Here is a 23321-nt window from a genome sequence, read left to right on the forward strand (position 1 = left end):
AAATTACCCCCCTAACTTATATTTAGGTGGTAGGTTATGGGTAAGTTATTTGAGAGTATGAGAGGTATTTTTTGCCCCTCTATGAGATCTGATGTGGATCTTTATGATCTCTTTTATTTAGTTACTTGTTCAATGAATACCATACAATAGGCTTTAATGTATTTTTTGGGGCTCCTATCCATTTCCCAGACAATAGGGCCTGTATAGCTGTTTGTACTCAAATATATCTCCCTGTATGATTCACCCAATCACATGGATATTGAGAACTACATGGTCCTGGTGCCAGTTCCAGAATCACATAATCTGCGTTAACACTCCTTGGTGGAGTTGCGGATGTTCTGTAGGTCGGGACAGGGTGGGTGGAAGCATAGTTACAGGACAGGTGTTCTATGGGCTGAGTTAGGGCAGGAGGAGGAGAAGTTACAGGTGTGAGGGTAGAGCAAGGTGGTCTAGAGGTGTGGTTAGGCAGTTGTGGGACATGGGCTGCCTAATAGGAAAGGGTCAGGAAGTAGTATTTTTTACCTTTTTACCGTCCTCCTCAGCCCAAAGGATGCACAAAATAGAAGACTGGCACCCCTTGCCCCCCAGAACTGACACTGCAAGGTTCATGAGTTTGTGAGACTCCTGGTTTGCTAATTCACTATTTGAGACTCATCTTTCAATTGTTAAGAGAGACTGGTTTCTAGGAAACCGAAAGTGTTTTTTATTTATATTTTTATATTTAAGCTTTCACCTATGCTTACCAGACAATAGTATTATGTATGACAATTCCAATCATCCTTCATATAGTGGGAGAAAGTGCATCTCTAAATTATACCAAATTATTATTATTATTTTTATAAATGAAAGGTTTCACCTCTCATCTAACAAACCATGGCAGTTTGTAGGCACTTTAAGCAAATGTAGAGAGAGAATTTAGGTATATTTGTCTTAGCAGACCTATTTACTCAAGCTCAGGTAATTGGTTTTGTATGCATCCCTGCTTACCAGCTATGATGCCTCATCGCTGCTCATATTTTTATTTAGTCATAAATTCTGCAGGGTTTAGGTTGAATATAATTTTAGTTATTATCTCTATGTCATAAGAAAGAAGCCACGTTGCTCTGGAGGTTTGAAAGGCCCCAGAGTTAAAATATATGTCTCACTGATTTATTAAGGACACACATAAGCTCTTCTGAATTAAACAAAATAAGTTTTATTAAGGATACTTTCACTTTGGGAGTTCAGAATAAACGTAATCAGTTATAGAATATAGCATTGTCTGACCTTGTGTGTTTGTTCGTTTATTTACTTTATATTTTACTTATGAAAATAAGTGTACATTTTAGAATGCCTGAGAAGTAAACATATCAGTATATGATTTACTTACAAAAACTGAATAAAATTAACCATAAATTCTGACTTAAGAAAAATATTTGGAGCTTTTTAAATAAGCAATCAGTCAATACATAACTGCAGGCCTGGCCATAAATATTTTATATTTTGCTTGGACACAAAAGTGAATCAATAGATTGTATGTTTCCTAATTCTCTAGTAGCAGTTAGTAAAATCTATCATTTTTTCACTGTATCTGCACAATAAATTGACAACTGAGGAAATATTCACGACAAGAAGTTAATATAAGGAAGGCGATTACAGGATGTAGCTTAAATATGCTGTTTAGTTGCATGAATGGATCACTTTGTTTCCATGGACATAATTTACAGTTGCATGCAAGAGCAACTGCATCTCATAGGTGTCCTGTATCAATCTCAGTAACATATAATTTTCTACCTATTATCTTAGTCCCATGACAAAAGTGACATTTGCATTACTGACAGGTTCAGGTGTTTCTTTTTTGCTGGAAGCAACAGAAACAAGTACTAACAAGTACATTTTACTGCCTAAAAGGCATTAGATGGATAACAGCACATCACAAATAAAAAAGCAGGTTCCGAAAATAATATTTTTCTTTTATTGATGTAAATAATATAATAAATGGTTTTATAGAGATAAATCAAATATAATGACAAATCCAAATGTGTGTGTAAATTTGAAAATTTCCACAAGTGCTTTAGTCCTGGACTACTAATTGCAGCAAATAAGTAAAACAAATAGGCTCTTACAATTTATTGAGTTAACTTAACTTTTTCTTCTCATTTTCCACTGATTTTAAGCTATAGATATTTTTTTCTAGTCTACAAATAATTAAACATAAGCAATGTTATTGTGTTAAAAATATTTTAAATCCATGTATCTGCAGTGCCAGCACGGATAATAATACATTTTGTTCATAATATTTTCTGTTGAAGAAAAATCTTCCCTGAAAACGTTTATCTAGGGTCTTTGACAGGATGGTTTATAATCAAGAAAACAATTATGTTCCCTACGGATTCCCACTGGTATATTTAATATTATCACAAGCACTGCACCTGATACACTTAGTGACTGTAAGCCGAGCACGATTTCTAATGACTGACAATCTCAGCATGTTCTGTATGAGGAAACATAAGGGTTTGTCTCTTGGGTCAAATCACTCATTTACAGGCCATCAGCAAGGGAAGGAGCATCTTTTGTGACATCCTGGTATAACACTCAATACTGTTAACATGTTTCTGATCATTTTATATAAAGTATTTTTCAACCCAATGGCTAGTAAGGTGTTTTGGGGACTTGTTGCATTAATTCTTTCTTTGCAAGATCATTTCTATGTTCAAAGTCAAGAATGTAGGTTGATAGGGAAGTTTGACCTACATGGGTTTTTGGAAGCTAAAAACCATGAGCTGATTATTGGAGGAATGTTCCCTTTCCACTTCAGGACAATATTAACAAACGATTCTGTGATGGAAGAGCCCAAGTCACCAAAATGTGAAGGGTGAGTTTAATTTAATTTGTCAGCAAACAGACCAACACCTGTGAATGTGTGCAAACTGCCCAGGACCACTGTCAAGTCCTGTATAATGTATTGTGTGCCTGCAGACTTTTAAACAGCAAATGTATAGTAATCTATAGTACAACATATAAAAAAGTGAGTTTAATGGAAATTCTGGTTTATAGTAGACATAAACACTTTTGTAACCAGAGAGGGCAATATGTTGCAGCTCTTTCTAGCAGTGCAAGGGTTAAGGAATGCTTATTTGATATTTTTTTTTCAAACTAGGAAAAGAGATAATAATGCTTTAGTGTTTTGTATTATTTTACTCAATTTTAAAACAAAATTGCTAACTGGGAGTTATATACTTTCAAATAATACAAAATCATATATCATGCACTGATATATATAATGTTAAAAAAATAAACTTTCATTTTTTAAAACACACACACACACACACACACACACACACACACACACACACACACACACACACACACACACACACACACACACACACACACACACACACACACACACACACACACACACATATATATATATATATGTGAGATAAAATTGCACTGGACAGGTAAAAACAATTTATATATGTAAAAAAGTATGACAGTAGGTTAATACAACCATATCAAAGTGTTTATTCAACCTAAGTGATGTTTTGAGGACTGTCTCCCCTTAATTATAACAACCAGTCAAATATTGGCCTGAGGAGTCATACCCTGAAATGTAACTAAGTTTAAATAAACACTTTTATATGGTTGTATTATTAATCCAGTGAGTGTGGTCATACTTATTGTTATAATTTTCTACCAGGACCCTGCTAGCTGCTACACTGTCAGAGAAAATGCAATTCTTCCTAAAAATGTTTTGTAATATATTTTTGGGCTATCTGTTTTCCCAATGTACACACAGAGGATGTATTATTAATATGTTATCTAGTTATCATATATTTAAACTACCATAATCAATTATTTTTCCCAGTGTTGGCTAAAATGATTTCACCCATTTATTAATGCTGCATCTACACAAAGATGCATAAATCGTGCTCTCTTGTATGTGTCAGGACACCAATCCCAGCACTTGTGTAGTTAAAGACCTTAAGATAGGGTGTCCTGGCAAAGATTATTGCAAAGCTGCATATCAATCAAGGGGGATCATACTGGTGGAAGGGTCATTATTTTCTATAAGTTTTGCTATTGACCTCTCTCACCATCCTGCTAGGTCAAATATATGTAAATAAAAGACATTGCGCTATGAATGTAGGGCTGTTGATAAGTACTGAGTGTGCTACAATAAAGCTTGGGGTGATTTATCACTCCCGGCACACTGCTAGGGCATCTACTGCATTTATTTATCTCAGTAATAATCCTCTTGATCTAGCTTTATCATTGCCTTATACAGTAGGGACAATAGTCTTGTGTTTGGTTACATCCTGGGAACCAAAACCCTTCAGAAAGAGAAAGCTCTGTATTTTTAGTTACAGTCCCAGTTTGAATGGAAAAAATAGTGTTATAACTTTTATAACTTTTTACCTTTATTTTAACACAATACTAAAATAATGCCAGAATGGTGATTTAATGTTAAGCTGTTAAGCAATAATCATGTTAAAGAATAATTACATACAGTTCTGTCATTTTAATTCACCCTTGTAATACCCACCCACTGGCCTAGTAATAGCTGTAGAAGTGGTTTGGAATATTCTGCAACCCTCACAAATTCCACTAACAGCAATTTTGTGGGTGCCTATTTAAAGTCACAGAGACATCAGTACTAAACAAATGAAATGTATTATCTCATAGAACATATAAATACTATATTTTAAATAAATATCTTATCCTCTTATTATATAGTTTTAATTAAAGTGATAGTAAACTTTCCCCTTTGTCCAAACAGTTCTGGAATGTTAGCGATATTTTACATGGCGTTTAATTCATCTGTTGTAACGAAGATGCGCTATAACTAACTTTTAAATGTAGATATGAAATTCAAATTCCCTGTGCTCTGGCTGCCCGCTTCAAAAGTAATATGTTTGTTGAGCTAACATTTTGAAATATTCTCCAATCAGCGCTCTAGCGACAACAAAAGTGCCGTATGGCCAGAGCGCTGAGTGGAGAACAGTTCAAACCTTCAGCTGCCCAAAAATATTACTTCTGAAGTGGGCAGCAGAAGCGAAGGGAATTTGAATTTCAGCGCTATGTTAAAAAGTAAGTTATAGTGAATCTTCATTGCAACTGATGAATTAAGCTCCATCTAAAATAATCACTTACATTCTGAATCTGTTTAATAAATCAAAACTTAAATGTAAAACAAAGTATTTAATTTGTCATTAAAAGGGGATTGTTAAGTAAAAGTAAAACTTGATGATTCAGATAAAGGATACATTTCTAAACAACTTTACAATTTACTTCTAGTGCCTATTTTGCTTTATTCTGTTGATATCCTTTGTTAAAAGGTTTACCTAGTTAGGCTCAGGAGCAGCAATGAACTACTGGGAGCTACCTGTTGTTTGGTAGCTGCACATATATTACTCTCACCATTGGCTCACCCAATGTGTTCAGCTAACTCTCACTAGTGTATTGCTGCTCCTTCAACAGAGGATACCAAGAGAATTAAGCTAATTGGAAAATAGAATTAAATTGGAAAGTTGTTTAACATTGTATGCTCTATGAAAGAAAATGTTGGGATTTTATGTCCCTTTAATGCTATAACGTTTATTCGGCTAGATTACGAGTCTTGCGTTAGGCTTAAAAAGCAGCGTTGGCTGGTCCCAACGTTGCTTTTTAACGCCCGCTGGTATTACGAGTCTTGCAGGTACAGGTGTACCACTCACTTTTTTGGCCAGACTCGGAAATACCGCAAATCCACTTATGTAAATTGCATATCCTATTTTTTCAATGGGACTTGCATAGCGCCATTATTACGAGTCTGACAAAAAGTGAGAGGTAGACCGTCTCTTGTAAAGACTGGTACCGCATTTTAAAGTCAGTAGTTAAGAGTTTTACACTACAGCGCCGTAGCATAAAACTCTTAACTAAAGTGCTAAAAAGTACACTAACACCCATAAACTACCTATTAATGCCTAAACTGAGGTCCCCCCACATCGCAAACACTTAAAAAAAATAATTAACCCCTAATCTGCCGAACTGGACATTGCCGCCACTATAATAAATATATTAACCCCTAAACCGCCACACTCCCGCCTCGCAAACACTAGTTAAATTTTATTAACCTCTAATCTGCTGTCCCTGGGCCCGATCCGATATAAATCGTCGCCCGCAAAAGCCGGCCATGCCAAAATTTGCACTGGTTTGGTATCACATATACGGCATAACATAGAAGTTACGCTCGTATATTTCTGCCTTCGGCCGTAGTTTTCTGGCCCATAGACAGGTATACCAAACCAGCACAGTTTGGTATCCAATATACAGCGTTAGGACTTACGTGGCAAAAATGGAGAAATCTTACTCCATTTTCACCTTGCCACAAATTGCAGGCGTAGTAAGCCTTACGCTGTGTATTGGAGCCCCGTAACTCCCTAAACTAGCTGAAAAATAAAACCTAACACCTAACGCATGCGCAATGTCTATCTACCTGTCAACCGCAAACTGCAAAATAAAACCTAACACCTAAAGCATGCGCAATGTCTATCTACCTGTCAACCGTGATCCCCTGCCGCAATCCCTAATAAAGTGTTTAACCCCTAAACCGCCGCTCCCGAACCCCGCCGCCACCTACATTAAATGTCTAACCCCCTAATGGGAGCCCCCTACACCGTCGCCACCTGCATTAAAATTATTAACCCCTAATCGAATACCCCTACACCGCTGCCAATTTATATTACAATTATTACCCCCTAATGTGAGACCCCTACCCCGCCGCCACCTATTTTAACTATATTACCCCCTAATCTAATCCTCCTACCCCGCCGCCACCTATATTAAATATATTAACCCCTAATCTAATCCCCCTACACCGCCGCCACCTAAATTAAATATATTAACCCCAAATCTAATCCCCCTACACCGCCGCCACCTATAATAAATGTATTACCCCCTAAAATGTCCCTACCCTAAACTAAATTACAAATAGCCCTGAAAAGGGTCTTTTGCGTGGCATTGCCCCAAAGTAACCAGCTCTATTACCAGCCCTTAAAAGGGCCTTTTGCGGGGCATTGCCCCAAAGTAACCAGCACTTTTACCAGCCCTTAAAAGGGCTTTTTGCGGGGCATTGTCACAAAGTAATCAGCTCTTTTGCCTGTAATCTAAATCCCCCTACACCGCCGCAACCTATAATAAATGTATTACCCCCTAATCTAATCCCCCTACACCGCCGCCACCTATATTAAATATATTACCCCCTAATCTGATCCCCCTACACCGCCACCACCTATATTAAATATATTACCCCCTAATTTAATCCCCCTATACCCCCACCACCTATATTAAAATTATTAACCCCTAATCTAATCCCCCTATACCGCCGCCACCTATATTAAATTTATTAACCCCTAAAATACTAAAATTTCCCTACCACTAAACCTAAGTCTAACCCTAAAAATAGCCCTGAAAAGGGCCTTTTTGCGTGGCATTGCCCCAAAGTAACCAGCTCTGTTACCAGCCCTTAAAAGGGCCTTTTGCGGGGCATTGCCCCAAAGTAACCAGCTCTTTTACCAGCCCTTAAAAGGGCTTTTTGCGGGGCATTGTCACAAGGTAATCAGCTCTTTTGCCTGTAATGTAATTTAATCCCCCTACACCGCCGCCACCTATATTAAATATATTAACCCCTAATCTGACCCCCCTACACCGCCGCCACCTATATTAACTATATTAACCCTAATTATATTAGGGTTAATATAGTTAATATAGTTATTATATTATATATATTAACTATATTAACCCTATCTAACTCTAACACCCCTAACTTAATTATTATTAAAATAAATCTAAATAATATTAACTAAATTATTCCTATTTAAAACTTAATACTTACCTATAAAATAAACCCTAAGATAGCTACAATATAATTAATAATTACATTGTAGCTATATTAGGGTTTATATTTATTTTACAGGTAACTTGGTATTTATTTTAACTAGGTACAATAGCTATTAAATAGTTAATAACTATTTAATAGCTACCTAGTTAAAATAATTACCAACTTACCTGTAAAATAAATCCTAACCTAAGTTACAAATACATCTACACTATCAATAAATTAATTAAACTACAAATATCTAAACTAAAATACAATTAAATACACTAAACTAAATTACAAAAAAACAAACACTAAATTTCAAAAAATAAAAACAAATTACAAGATTTTTAAGCTAATTACACCTATTCTAAGCCCCCTAATAAAATAACAAAGCTCCCCAAAATAAAACCCTACCCTAATCTAAATTACAAAAGTAATCAGCTCTATTACCAGCCCTTAAAAGGGCCTTTTGTGGGGCATTGCCCCAAAGTAATCAGCTCTTTTGCCTGTAAAAAAAACAACAACCCCCCCATTACAACCCACCACCCACATACCCCTACTCTAACCCACCAAATCCCCCCTTAAAAAAACCTAAGTCTAACCCCCAAGTGCTCCTTACCTGCCCTGAAGACCGGCGGAGAAGGTCCTATTCCAGGCAGAGAAGTCTTCTTCCAGGCGGCGACCTCTTCTTCTTCCAGGATCCAGCCGGCACGGAGCGGAGGACTTGAAGACCGATGACCGCTGAGCTGAAGACCGTCCATCTGGAACTGAAGACCGGCGATGCTGGAACTGAAGATCGGCGACGCTGGAACTGAAGACCCGCTGGAACTGAAGACCGGAGCCGGAGCGTGGAGGATCCTCTTCATACGATCGCCGCTGTACACTGAATAGGAATTCAAGGTACAAAATTAAAAATGGCATCCCTTAAATTCCTATTGGCTGATTTAAGCCTTCAAATTCAAATCAGCCAATCGGATGCACGCTACTTTAATTCTATTGGCTGATTTGAATAGCCAATAGAATAAGAGCTACTGTAATTCTATTGGCTATTCTAATCAGCCAATAGAATTACAGTAGCTCTTATTCTATTGGCTATTCAAATCAGCCAATAGAATTAAAGTAGCTCACATCCGATTGGCTGATTTGAATTTGAAGGCTCAAATCAGCCAATAGGAATTCAAGGGATGCCATTTTTAATCGCGTACCTTGAATTCCTATTCAGTGTACGGCGGCGATCGTATGAAGAGGATCCTCCATGCTCCGGCTCCGGTCTTCAGTTCCAGCGGTTTTCAGTTCCAGTGTCGCCGATCTTCAGTTCCAGCATTGACGGTCTTCAGTTCCAGATGGACGGTCTTCAGCTCCGCGGTCATCGGTCTCCGCCTGGAACAGGACCTTCTCCGCCAGTCTTAAGGACAGGTAAGGAGCACTTGGGGGTTAGAATTAGGTTTTTAAGGGGGGATTGGGTGGGTTAGAGTAGGGGTATGTGGGTGGTGGGTTGTAATGGGGGGGTTGTTGTTTTTTTTTACAGGCAAAAGAGCTGATTACTTTGGGGCAATGCCCCACAAAAGGCCCTTTTAAGGGCTGGTAATAGAGCTGATTACTTTTGTAATTTAGATTAGGGTAGGGAATTTTTTTATTTTGGGGGGCTTTGTTATTTTATTAGGGGGCTTAGAATAGGTGTAATTATCTTAAAAATCTTGTAATTTTATTTTATTTTTTGTAATTTAGTGTTTTTTTGTTATTTAGTTTAGAGTATTTAAATGTATTTTAGTTTAGATATTTGTAGTTTATTTATTTAATTTATTGATAGTGTAGGTGTATTTGTAACTTAGGTTAGGATTTATTTTACAGGTAAATTGGTAATTATTTTAACTAGGTAGCTATTAAATAGTTATTAACTATTTAATAGCTATTGTACCTAGTTAAAATAAATACCAAGTTACCTGTAAAATAAATATAAACCCTAAAATAGCTACAATGTAATTATTAATTATATTGTAGCTATCTTAGGCCTAGATTTAGAGTTGGGCGGTAGCCATCAAAACCAGCGTTAGAGGCTCCTAACGCTGGTTTTGGGCTACCGCCGGTATTTGGAGTCAGTCAGGAAAGGGTCTAACGCTCACTTTCCAGCCGCGACTTTTCCATACCGCAGATCCCCTTACGTCAATTGCGTATCCTATCTTTTCAATGGGATCTTTCTAACGCCGTTATTTAGAGTCGTGGCTGAAGTGAGCGTTAGAAATCTAACGACAAAACTCCAGCCGCAGAAAAAAGTCAGTAGTTAAGAGCTTTCTGGACTAACGCTGGTTTATAAAGCTCTTAACTACTGTGCTCTAAAGTACACTAACACCCATAAACTACCTATGTACCCCTAAACCGAGGTCCCCCCACATCGCCGCCACTATATTTGCATTTTTTAACCCCTAATCTTCCGCTCCGTACACTGCCGCCAACTACGTTATCCCTATGTACCCCTAATCTGCTGCCCCTAACACCGCCGACCCCTATATTATATTTATTAACCCCTAATCTGCCGCCCCCGCTATCGCTGACCCCTGCATATTATTATTAACCCCTAATCTGCCGCTCGTACACCACCGCCACCTACATTATAGCTATGTACCCCTAATCTGCTGCCCCTAACACCAACGACCCCTATATTATATTTATTAACCCCTAATCTGCCCCCCTCAACGTCACCTCCACCTGCCTACACTTATTAACCCCTAATCTGCCGAGCGGACCGCACCGCTACTATAATAAAGTTATTAACCCCTAATCCGCCTCACTCCCGCCTCAATAACCCTATAATAAATAGTATTAACCCCTAATCTGCCCTCCCTAACATCGCCGACACCTAACTTCAATTATTAACCCCTAATCTGCCGACCGAATCTCGCCGCTACTGTAATAAATGGATTAACCCCTAAAGCTAAGTCTAACCCTAACCCTAACACCCCCCTAAGTTAAATATAATTTAAATCTAACGAAATAAATTAACTCTTATTAAATAAATTATTCCTATTTAAAGCTAAATACTTACCTGTAAAATAAACCCTAATATAGCTACAATATAAATTATAATTCTATTATAGCTATTTTAGGATTTATATTTATTTTACAGGTAACTTTGTAATTATATTAACCAGGTACAATAGCTATTAAATAGTTAATAACTATTTAATAGTTACCTAGTTAAAATAATTACAAAATTACCTGTAAAATAAATCCTAACCTAAGTTACAATTAAACCTAACACTACACTATCAATAAATAAATTAAATAAAATACCTCCAATTACCTACAATTAAATCTAACACTACACTATCAATACATTAATTAAATACAATACCTACAAATAACTACAATTAAATAAACTAACTAAAGTACAAAAAATAAAAAAGAACTAAGTTACAAAAAATAAAAAAATATTTACAAACATTAGAAAAATATTACAACAATTTTAAACTAATTACACCTACTCTAAGCCCCCTAATAAAATAACAAAGACCCCCAAAATAAAAAAATGCCCTACCCTATTCTAAATTAAAAAAGTTCAAAGCTCTTTTACCTTACCAGCCCTTAAAAGGACCTTTTGTGGGGCATGCCCCAAAGAATTCAGCTCTTTTGCCTGTAAAAAAAAACATACAATGCCCTCCCAACATTACAACCCACCACCCACATACCCCTAATCTAACCCAAACCCCCCTTAAATAAACCTAACACTAAGCCCCTGAAGATCTTCCTACCTTATCTTCACCTCGCCGGGTATCACCGATTGGTCCTGGCTCCGAAATCTTCATCCAACCCAAGCGGGGGCTGGCGATCCATAATCCTGCAGCTGAAGAGGTCCAGAAGAGGCTCCAAAGTCTTCATCCTATCTGGGAAGAAGAGGCGATCCAGACCGGCAACCATCTTGATCCCAGCGGCATCTTCTATCTTCATCCGATGAGGAACGACTCCATCGTGAAGACCTCCAGCGCGGATCAATCTTCTTCCTCCGACGTCCAACTGAAGAATGACGGTTCCTTTAAGGGACGTCATCCAAGATGGGGTCCCTCGAATTCCGATTGGCTGATAGGATTCTATCAGCCAATCGGAATTAAGGTAGGAAAATTCTGATTGGCTGATGGAATCAGCCAATCAGAATCAAGTTCAATCCGATTGGCTGATCCGATCAGCCAATCAGATTGAGCTCGCATTCTATTGGCTGTTCCGATCAGCCAATAGGAGGTCTTCACGATGGAGCCGTTCGTCATTGGATGAAGATAGAAGATGCCGCTTGGATCAAGATGGTTGCCGGTCTGGATCGCCTCTTCTTCCCGGATAGGATGAAGACTTTGGAGCCTCTTCTGGACCTCTTCAGCCGCAGGATTATGGATCGCCAGCCCCCGCTTGGGTTGGATGAAGATTTCGGAGCCAGGACCGATCGGTGATACCTGGCGAGGTGAAGATAAGGTAGGAAGATCTTCAGGGGCTTATATTGTAGCTATATTAGGGTTTACTTTACAGGTAAGTATTTAGCTTTAAATAGGAATAATTTATTTAATAAGAGTTAATTTATTTCATTAGATTTAAATTATATTTAACTTAGGGGGGTGTTAGTGTTAGGTTTAGACTTAGCTTTAGGGGTTAATCCATTTATTACAGTAGCGGCGAGATTCGGTCGGCAGATTAGGGGTTAATAATTGAAGTTAGGTGTCGGTGATGTTAGGGAGGGCAGATTAGGGGTTAATACTATTTATTATAGGGTTATTGAGGCGGGAGTGAGGCGGATTAGGGGTTAATAACTTCATTATAGTAGCGGTGCGGTCCGCTCGGCAGATTAGGGGTTAATAAGTGTAGTTAGGTGGAGGTGACGTTGAGGGGGGCAGATTAGGGGTTAATAAATATAATATAGGGGTCGGTGGTGTTAGGGGCATCAGATTAGGGGTCATAGGGATAATGTAGGTGGCGGGGGTGTACGGAGCGGCAGATTAGGGGTTAAAAAAATATGCAGGGGTCAGCGATAGCGGGGGCGGCAGATTAGGGGTTAATAAGTGTAAGGTTAGGGGTGTTTAGACTCGGGGTACATGTTAGAGTGTTAGGTGCAGACGTAGGAAGTGTTTCCCCATAGAAAACAATGGGGCTGCGTTAGGAGCTGAACGCGGCTTTTTTGCAGGTGTTTTTTTCAGCTCAAATGGCCCCATTGTTTTCTATGGGGATATCGTGCACGAGCACGTTTTTGAAGCTGGCCGCGTCCGTAAGCACCGCTGGTATCTAGAGTTGCAGTGGCGTTAAATTATGCTCTATGCTCCCTTTTTGGAGCCTAACACACTGAAAACCCAGCCATTCTGTGAACTCTAAATACCAACGGTATTTAAAAGGTGCGTGGGAAAAAAAGCATGCGTAGCTAACGCACCCCTTTGGCCGCAGAACACTAATCTAGGCGTTAGGGTTTAGTTTATAGGTAAGTATTTAGTTTTAAATAGGAATAATTTAGTTAATATTATTAATATTATTTAGATTTAATTTAATAATAATTAAGTTAGGGGTGTTAGAGTTAGATAGGGTTAATATAGTTAATATATATAATATAATAACTATATTAACTATATTAACCCTAATATAATTAGGGTTAATATAGTTAATATAGGTGGCGGCGGTGTAGGGGGATTAGATTAGGGTTAATATATTTAATATAGGTGGCGACGGTGTAGGGGGATTAGATTAGGGGGAAATATATTTAATATAGGTGGCGGCGGTGTAGGGGGATTAGATTAGGGGGTAATACATTTATTATAGGTGGCGGCGATGTAGGGGGATTTAGATTACAGGCAAAAGAGCTGATTACTTTGTGACAATGCCCCGCAAAAAGCCCTTTTAAGGGCTGGTAAAAGAGCTGGTTACTTTGGGGCAATGCCCCGCAAAAGGCCCTTTTAAGGGCTGGTAATAGAGCTGGTTACTTTGGGGCAATGCCACGCAAAAAGCCCTTTTCAGGGCTATTTGTAGGGTTAGACTTAGGTTTAGTGGTAGGGAAATTTTAGTATTTTAGGGGTTAATAAATTTAATATAGGTGGCGGCGGTATAGGGGGGATTAGATTAGGGGTTAATAATTTTAATATAGGTGGCGGCAGTGTAAGGGGGTCAGATTAGGGGGTAGTACATATAATATAGATGGCGGCGGTGTAGGGGGCTTACATTAGGGGTTAATATAGTTTAAATAGGTGGCGGCGGTGTAGGGGGCTCACATTAGGGGGTAATATAGTTTAAATAGGTGGCAGCGGTGTAGGGGGCTCACATTAGGGGTTAATATAGTTTAAATAGGTGGCGGCGGTGTAGGGGGCTCACATTAGGGGGTAATATAATTTAATTAGGTGGCGGCGGTGTAGGGGGATCATATTAGGGGGTAATATAGTTTAAATAGGTGGCAGCGGTGTAGGGGGATCATATTAGGGGGTAACATAGTTAATGCAGGTGGCGGCGGGGTAGGAGGCTCACATTAGGGGGTAAAACATTTAATGTAGCTAGCGGCGGTGTAGGGGGGTCAGATTATGGGGTAATATAGATATTGTAGCTGGCAGCGGGATCCGGGAGCGGTGGTTTAGGGGTTAATATATTTATTGTTAGGAGTGAGAGGGGAGATTGATAGAGGGGTATACGTGTTGGGCTATGTTTGGGAGGCGTGTTAGACAGTTACGGGTTATTATATAACTTAGTCATTTTTTATTTATGCGGCGGCAGTTTCTAAAGTGCCGTAAATCACTGGCGACTCCAGAAATTTGTACTGAAACTACGGGCCGCGCAGGTTTCCACGCTTGTGCCGAAACCTGTGCCATATATCGGATCTCGCCCCCTAACATCGCCGACACCTACCTACATTTATTAACCCCTAATCTGCCGCCCCCAACGTCGCTGCCACTATATTAAATTATTAACCCCTAAATCTAAGTCTAATCCTAACCCTAACCCCCCCCCTAACTTAATATAATTTAAATATAAATAAAATAACTATCATTAACTAAATTATTCATATTTAAAACTAAATACTTACCTATAAAATAAACCCTAAGCTAGCTACAATATAACTAATAGTTACATTGTAGCTAGCTTAGGGTTTATTTTTATTTTACAGGCAAGTTTATATTTATTTTAACTAGGTAGAATAGTTATTAAATAGTTATTAACTATTTAATAACTACCTAGCTAAAATAAAGACAAAAGTACCTGTAAAATAAAACCTAACCTAAGTTACAATTACACCTAACACTACCACTATAATTAAATTAATTCCCTAAATTAAATAAAATTATCTAAAGTACAAAAACAAACAAACATTAAATTACAGAAAATAATAAAAAAAATTGCAAGATTTTTAAACTAATTACACCTAATCTAATCTCCCTCACAAAATAAAAATAGCCCCCCCCCAAATAAAAAAGCCCTACCCTACACTAAATTACAAATAGCCCTTAAAAGGGCCTTTTGCGGGGCATTGCCCTAAAGTAATCAGCTCTTTTACCTGTAAAAAAAATTACAGATCCCCCCCAACATTAAAACCCACCACCCACACAACCAACCCTACTCTAAAACCCACCCAATACCCCCTTAAAAAAACCTAACACTAACCCCCTGAAGATCACCCTACCGGGAGAAGTCTTCATCCAACCGGGCAGAAGTGGTCCTCCAGATGGGCAGAAGTCTTCATCCAAGCCGGGACAGATCTCCTTAGAAGATTCCTTAGAAGCCTGAGGAAACAGACAGAGATCTGAGAAAACTAGTTCTGAGATCTGAGAAACTAGTTGCTTGTTTATCCATTGTTACGGTCACATTTGTGACATTTTATATTTTATTTTACTGCACCATTAAACTATGGTATTTTAACTCTTTGCTGAGAGCCTGAGCTTGATTGAAATCTACCCTGGAGTGATTTGTTGCACTCCCTTGGTCAGTGAACTGGGACACTGTGAACTCCCAGTCTGCCTCTATAAGCACAACAGAGTGCTGCTTTACTTGTGAGTATAAAATCTGTATTCACCTATTTTTACATTTGTCCAAACTATATCACACGAGGAGGCGCCCTTGTCTTTGTGATTTTCTTTGCACAGAGAGAGTATTTATCAAGAAAACAAGCAAATTTGATAATAGAAGTAAATGTGAAGTTGTTTAAATGTGAACGTATAACTTTTTAGTTTACTATCCCTTTAAGCTATTACGGTAAGGGGCTGCAGAGCCTGGGGTATTGTGAAGGATGTATGTGACTTATAGAGAGACTGAAGGTTTGAGGCTGCAAGGTGTCTAATCTAATTTTGATATGAGTTTTGTCCTGGGCTATGATCTGTGTGTGGCTGATAAAGCCAGTGGTCTAATTTAATGTAGGAATGTAGCAGACACTGCAGGGTATTAATGTGTTCTGTTCTAATTAAAGTAATATAGCTGAATGATGGAAGGACTGTTAGTTGTAAATCTGAGGTCTATTGTGGGCATGCTCCTCAGAAGGGCTGTAGCAACAGGGATCTGGTCCTAAATCTGGTGTGGACATGTGGCTGAAGAGGCAGGGCTGTGATCTGAGCTCTTATGAGAGCGTATGGCTCAGAGGGGATGTAGGGTCATGGAGTCTGATTGATTTACCATTCATGTAACATCATTTTAGTAGTATAAGAACAATGGCTTGACATATTGCATAATAAGTATTGTAGTTCTACTGTGACCATAATGTAGCATTTAACCCATTTGATTCCACCCAGCAGAGAGGCATAATAGCAGGTTGTCACTCTCCCAGCATGCAACACTCTCTCTATGTTAGTGTGACTGTCCCTATTCCATGCAGCATCCTTTCTGTGTGATTGTTACTATCACATATAGGGCCAGATTACAAGTGGAGCGCTAATTAAAGCTCCCGCTCAAGCTTTAATTAAGCTAGAAGTAAGCTTTTTGTGCGTGTCAGGTTGCACTCGTATTATGATTTGAAAGTAAACAGTTTTCACTTGCGTCCTAACCCGAAAAAAATTTGAAAACAAAACCTCATTTTTATGTGCACTACCCGACATGAAAATAAGAATATTTCACATTCAAATTTTCTGGACACAACAGAATATCCTCTATTCATAAATAAATATTTCTACATATATCTGATGGTATTTTGGTACAATAAATATCTATCTATCTATATACTGTATATATGATTATATATAGGTATGGATATACAGATATATAGGAATATCTATTTAGAAATACTTAGAAAATATTCTGCTATGTGCAGAACACTGGAATGTGAAATATTTACAGTAAATAAAAACTATAACACTTTATTAAATTTGAATATTGCATAAATATGATTTTACATGTTTTCATCTACTTAACTGCACAGGGCTCCAAAGCACTTTTATATATGTCTAAATATGTATGTCTGTAAATACATATATACACATATAAATAGGATATATATAGGAGATACAAAGTTTGGTTTATGAAAACCACATAATATCAAATGAATCATTTGAATTTAGATGTTTTGAAAAAGGCTCCCATGTAAGCCAAAAAAAATTGATTTTTTTTACTGTTTTGTATAGATGCTACAATAAAGGGGAAAAAATGAGTGCCCTCACCCTGCATTATGATACACACATATAAATACATATATATATATATATATATATATATATATATATATATATATATATATATATATATGTATATATATATATAAATATATATATATATATAAATATATATACATACATACATATATCCATATATATCCATCTTTAGGCATGTATATGTACTGTATGTATCTCAATGTTCAAGAACTTCACCTGCCTTTTTTTTTTATAACACCTGAGACCTCATATCTTTGAGCCCAATAATTTGTTTTAATAATTTTTGTAAGATAGTGTTATTATGAGTTTGAGGACTTTGTAATGTATTGTTTATGTATTTTATCATCTGTGTGCAAACGTTTGCGCTCCTCTCGTAATCTAGTCCATAATGTTGCTTTAAGTTTCTCTGCCTTCCTCAGGGGAAGTGCTTCACTTACAGCTGACTACTGTAGCCAGATATGGTAGACTGGGCACCTAGGGAACATGAAGTGACCCAAATGAAGTCTCAGAAGGGGTGTTTGTTTTTGTGTGTGTGCATGACCCATGTTCTCCTACTCACTGCTTGTCATACACATACAAGGGGGAGTGCCTGCGCTTTTCCCAGCCCCTTTCACTGGGTGTCACAGCCTAACCTCATCAACAGTGCTAATCGTGAAGCTAATAAATAAGTTTTTAAAAGGTTTTATAGTGGATATTTAAATCAGTGTCTGTGCATATTCTCCTTTATAGCAGTGTCTATTACATGCAGTTATATGAAAATGGGTGTATTACTGACCCTTTAAACTTGCAATACTTACTGACAAGGTTATAATTGTGTTATCCATGGCCTAGCCTAGATTAGCTATAGTTTGGGATGTTTTTCATACCATGTAAATATATTTCACTTGCACGCTAACCTTAACGAGTGCAAAAAGCCAATCTTACAATATCGCATGCGCGTTGACATATTCCCCCATAGAAGTCAATAAAGAAAAAAAACTAACACCCCACTCTCACTCAAATCCGATCGCATATTCTCATGTGCGCTAACCCGAATATTTTAATTTCCAATGTTCTTCACTTACAATTGTATGTTCTATTTATTCTTAAATACAAATTTCTACAAATATCTGATGGTATTGTGGTACAATCTATCTCTCTCTCTCTCTCTCTCTCTCTCTCTCTCTCTCTCTCTCTCTCTCTCTCTCTATATATATATATATATATATATATATATATATATATATATATATATATGGTAGTAGTCAAGTGTTTTTTGATTTGCGCTGTGTATATGGCAAGTGTTTATTTTGCTTCAAAAAAGTTCCTCCTGATATATTTCAATGGCAGCTAGTTTCTGTGTATTCCACTATCATCAAATGGAACATGAAATGTAGGGTGAAGAATGGGGTTTCAGAGTTCAGCGCTCATAGAATGGAGAAAAAACAAACAGAAAGAAATTATGGTGCAGTATGTCAGCACTATAGCAATAAGGCAAAAAAGAGAGATAAAACTTGCTCACCTTTTTTAACCTCAAACATATGAGGTATGTTGGAAGCGTAGGGGGGGAAGTGATCCCTCTGTGGCAAAGCTGTATTTCTCTGGAGTATGGTGTAAATCTTTGTCTTTTATTTCTTGAAAGGCTTCTCCTCTTTGGAGTATGGTATATATCTTTGGCTTTTATTTCTTGAAAGGCTTCTCCTCTTTGGAGTATGGTGAAGAACTTTGTCTTTTATTTCTTGAAAGGCTTCTCCTCTTTGGAGTTTGGTATGTGCTTTATGTGTGGAACCAGTTCACACACTAATATGTTAGTTGTTTAAGGATCTCTGTGGAGATGTTTGCAATGCTTTGAAAATGATGTATCAATAGGCTGACCATACGTCCCGTTTTGAAAGGGACAGTACCGTTATTTTATGTTTTTTTCCCTGCCCCGTCATTTCGTTAATATTATTCATTTTGTCCCGTTTTGAGGGTTATCAGACCGTGCGGCCTGCACAAGTGTAATTTTTTAGCACACACACCACTTACTAAACATTTTTAAACTCCCCGCCGGCGGGGAGGGCAGTTTTTTTTTTAACTGCAGGGTTAGGGTTGGTTGGTTGTGCCCACATGATCCACAGCACCGCGTCTATGCTGCCCGTACTTAAAATTAGGGGCGTGATCATTGAAAGCAAGTGACAGCAGGTCAGTACTCAGTCGTGAGCTGTCAGACTGAGCTGAGGAGAGAGACTGGTCATGAGAGGGAAGTTAGAACTACTAGCTAGTGCCTAGTAAGGACAGGAGTCAGACTAAATCTGTCATCATCTGATGTGATGATCATCTGCCTCTGCCATCATCCGAAGTAGTGGCTGACCATCACCAGAGAGATAATTCTTGCCATCTTCTTGTCTCACAGTGTGAACATACAAACATAGTGATCAAGTAGATCAATTGTCTAAGTTCTGCAAGAATTGTGCACTTCCAAGGTAAGACCAGTGTCTGTGCCTGTCAATCCATTTAATTGTCATTTTTAAACGTATTATTATGCTGTTGCAGTGCTTTTCTTTCATGTAATTAGCAAGAGTCCATGAGCTAGTGACGTATGGGATATACATTCCTACCAGGAGGGGCAAAGTTTCCCAAACCTCAAAATGCCTATAAATACACCCCTCACCACACCCACAATTCAGTTTTACAAACTTTGCCTCCGATGGAGGTGGTGAAGTAAGTTTGTGCTAGATTCTACGTTGATATGCGCTCCACAGCAAGTTGGAGCCCGGTTTTCCTCTCAGCGTGCAGTGAATGTCAGAGGGATGTGAGGAGTATTGCCTATTTGAATGCAGTGATCTCCTTCTAAGGGGTCTATTTCATAGGTTCTCTGTTATCGGTCGTAGAGATTCATCTCTTACCTCCCTTTTCAGATCGACGATATACTCTTATATATACCATTACCTCTGCTGATTCTCGTTTCAGTACTGGTTTGGCTATCTACTATATGTAGATGAGTGTCCTGGGGTAAGTAAGTCTTATTTTTTGTGACACTCCTAGCTATGGTTGGGCACTTTGTTTATAAAGTTCTAAATATATGTATTCAAACATTTATTTGCCTTGACTCAGAATGTTCAACTTTCCTTATTTTTCAGACAGTCAGTTTCATATTTGGGATAATGCATTTTAATTTAACATTTTTCTTACCTTAAAATTTGACTTTTTCCCTGTGGGCTGTTAGGCTCGCGGGGGCTGAAAATGCTTCATTTTATTGCGTCATTCTTGGCGCGGACTTTTTTGGCGCAAAAATTCTATTTCCGTTTCCGGCGTCATACGTGTCGCCGGAAGTTGCGTCACTTTTTGACGTTATTTTGCGCCAAAAATGTCGGCGTTCCGGACGTGGCGTCATTTTTGGCGCCAAAAGCATTTAGGCGCCAAATAATGTGGGCGTCTTATTTGGCGCGAAAAAATATGGGCGTCACTCTTGTCTCCACATTATTTAAGTCTCATTTTTTATTGCTTCTGGTTGCTAGAAGCTTGTTCTTTGGCATTTTTTCCCATTCCTGAAACTGTCATTTAAGGAATTTGATCAATTTTGCTTTATATATATGTTGTTTTTTCTCTTACATATTGCAAGATGTCTCACGTTGCATCTGAGTCAGAAGATACTACAGGAAAATCGCTGTCAAGTGCTGAATCTACCAAAGCTAAGTGTATCTGCTGTAAACTTTTGGTAGCTATTCCTCCAGCTGTTGTTTGTATTGATTGTCATGACAAACTTGTTAAAGCAGATAATATTTCCTTTAGTAAAGTACCATTGCCTGTTGCAGTTCCTTCAACATCTAAGGTGCAGAATGTTCCTGATAATATAAGAGATTTTGTTTCTGAATCCATAAAGAAGGCTATGTCTGTTATTTCTCCTTCTAGTAAACATAAAAAATCTTTTAAAACTTCTCTCCCTACAGATGAATTTTTAACTGAACATCATCATTCTGATTCTGATGATTCCTCTGGTTCAGAGGATTCTGTCTCAGAGGTTGATGCTGATAAATCTTCATATTTATTTAAAATGGAATTTATTCGTTCTTTGCTTAAAGAAGTCCTAATTGCTTTAGAAATAGAGGATTCTGGTCCTCTTGATACTAAATCTAAACGTTTAAATAAGGTTTTTAAAACTCCTGTAGTTATTCCAGAAGTTTTTCCTGTCCCTGATGCTATTTCTGCAGTAATTTCCAAAGAATGGGATAATTTGGGTAATTCATTTACTCCTTCTAAACGTTTTAAGCAATTATATCCTGTGCCGCCTGACAGATTAGAATTTTGGGACAAGATCCCTAAAGTTGATGGGGCTATTTCTACCCTTGCTAAACGTACTACTATTCCTACGTCAGATGGTACTTCGTTTAAGGATCCTCTAGATAGGAAAATGGAGTCCTTTCTAAGAAAAGCTTATCTGTGTTCAGGTAATCTTCTTAGACCTGCTATATCTTTGGCTGATGTTGCTGCAGCTTCAACTTTTTGGTTGGAAACTTTAGCGCAACAAGTAACACATCGTGATTCTCATGATATTATTATTCTTCTTCAACATGCTAATAATTTTATCTGTGATGCCATTTTTGATATTATCAGAGTTGATATCAGGTTTATGTCTCTAGCTATTTTAGCTAGAAGAGCTTTATGGCTTAAAACTTGGAATGCTGATATGGCTTCTAAATCAACTTTACTTTCCATTTCTTTCCAGGGTAACAAATTATTTGGTTCTCAGTACAGAATTGGTTTCAAGTTGAGACCTCCTGCAAAGAGATTTTTTCTTTCCCGTGTCCCAGTAAATCCAGTAAAAGCTCAAGCATTTCTGAAATGTGTTTCAGATCTAGAGTTGACTGGAGTAATTATGCCAGTTCCAGTTCCGGAACAGGGGATGGGGTTTTATTCAAATCTCTTCATTGTACCAAAGAAGGAGAATTCCTTCAGACCAGTTCTGGATCTAAAAATATTGAATCGTTATGTAAGGATACCAACGTTCAAGATGGTAACTGTAAGGACTATCTTACCTTTTGTTCAGCAAGGGAATTATATGTCCACAATAGATTTACAGGATGCATATCTGCATATTCCGATTCATCCAGATCACTATCAGTTTCTGAGATTCTCTTTCCTAGACAAGCATTACCAGTTTGTGGCTCTGCCGTTTGGCCTAGCTACAGCTCCAAGAATTTTTACAAAGGTTCTCGGTGCCCTGCTGTCTGTAATCAGAGAACAGGGTATTGTGGTATTTCCTTATTTGGACGATATCTTGGTACTTGCTCAGTCTTTACATTTAGCAGAATCTCATACGAATCGACTTGTGTTGTTTCTTCAAGATCATGGTTGGAGGATCAATTTACCAAAAAGTTCTTTGATTCCTCAGACAAAGGTAACCTTTCTGGGTTTCCAGATGGATTCAGTGTCCATGACTCTGTCTTTAACAGACAAGAGACGTTTAAAATTGATTACAGCTTGTCGAAACCTTCAGTCACAATCATTCCCTTCGGTAGCCTTATGCATGGAAATTCTAGGTCTTATGACTGCTGCATCGGACGCGATCCCCTTTGCTCGTTTTCACATGCGACCTCTTCAGCTCTGTATGCTGAACCAGTGGTGCAAGGATTACACGAAGATATCTCAATTAATATCTTTAAAACCGATTGTTCGACACTCTCTAACATGGTGGACAGATCACCATCGTTTAATTCAGGGGGCTTCTTTTGTGCTTCCGACCTGGACTGTAATTTCAACAGATGCAAGTCTCACAGGTTGGGGAGCTGTGTGGGGATCTCTGACGGCACAAGGAGTTTGGGAATCTCAGGAGGTGAGATTACCGATCAATATTTTGGAACTCCGTGCAATTTTCAGAGCTCTTCAGTTTTGGCCTCTTCTGAAGAGAGAATCGTTCATTTGTTTTCAGACAGACAATG

The 23321-nt window shown here is 38.0% G+C and overlaps 1 protein-coding gene across 1 annotated transcript in view; it reads left to right on the forward strand.

Moving 5' to 3' along the window:
• The first annotated feature begins 2627 nt into the window (after nucleotides 1-2627).
• The window catches only part of LOC128657435 (vomeronasal type-2 receptor 1-like), a 216234-nt gene continuing 195540 nt past the window's right edge, over nucleotides 2628-23321 (forward strand). Inside the window, exon 1 of the mRNA XM_053711787.1 lies at nucleotides 2628-2854. Coding sequence (XP_053567762.1) covers nucleotides 2628-2854 — 227 coding nt within the window. The remainder of the gene's footprint in view (nucleotides 2855-23321) is intronic.

Source organism: Bombina bombina, chromosome 4 (genome assembly GCF_027579735.1).
Source record: "Bombina bombina isolate aBomBom1 chromosome 4, aBomBom1.pri, whole genome shotgun sequence".
In the NCBI taxonomy this organism is placed as follows: Eukaryota; Metazoa; Chordata; class Amphibia; order Anura; family Bombinatoridae; genus Bombina; species Bombina bombina.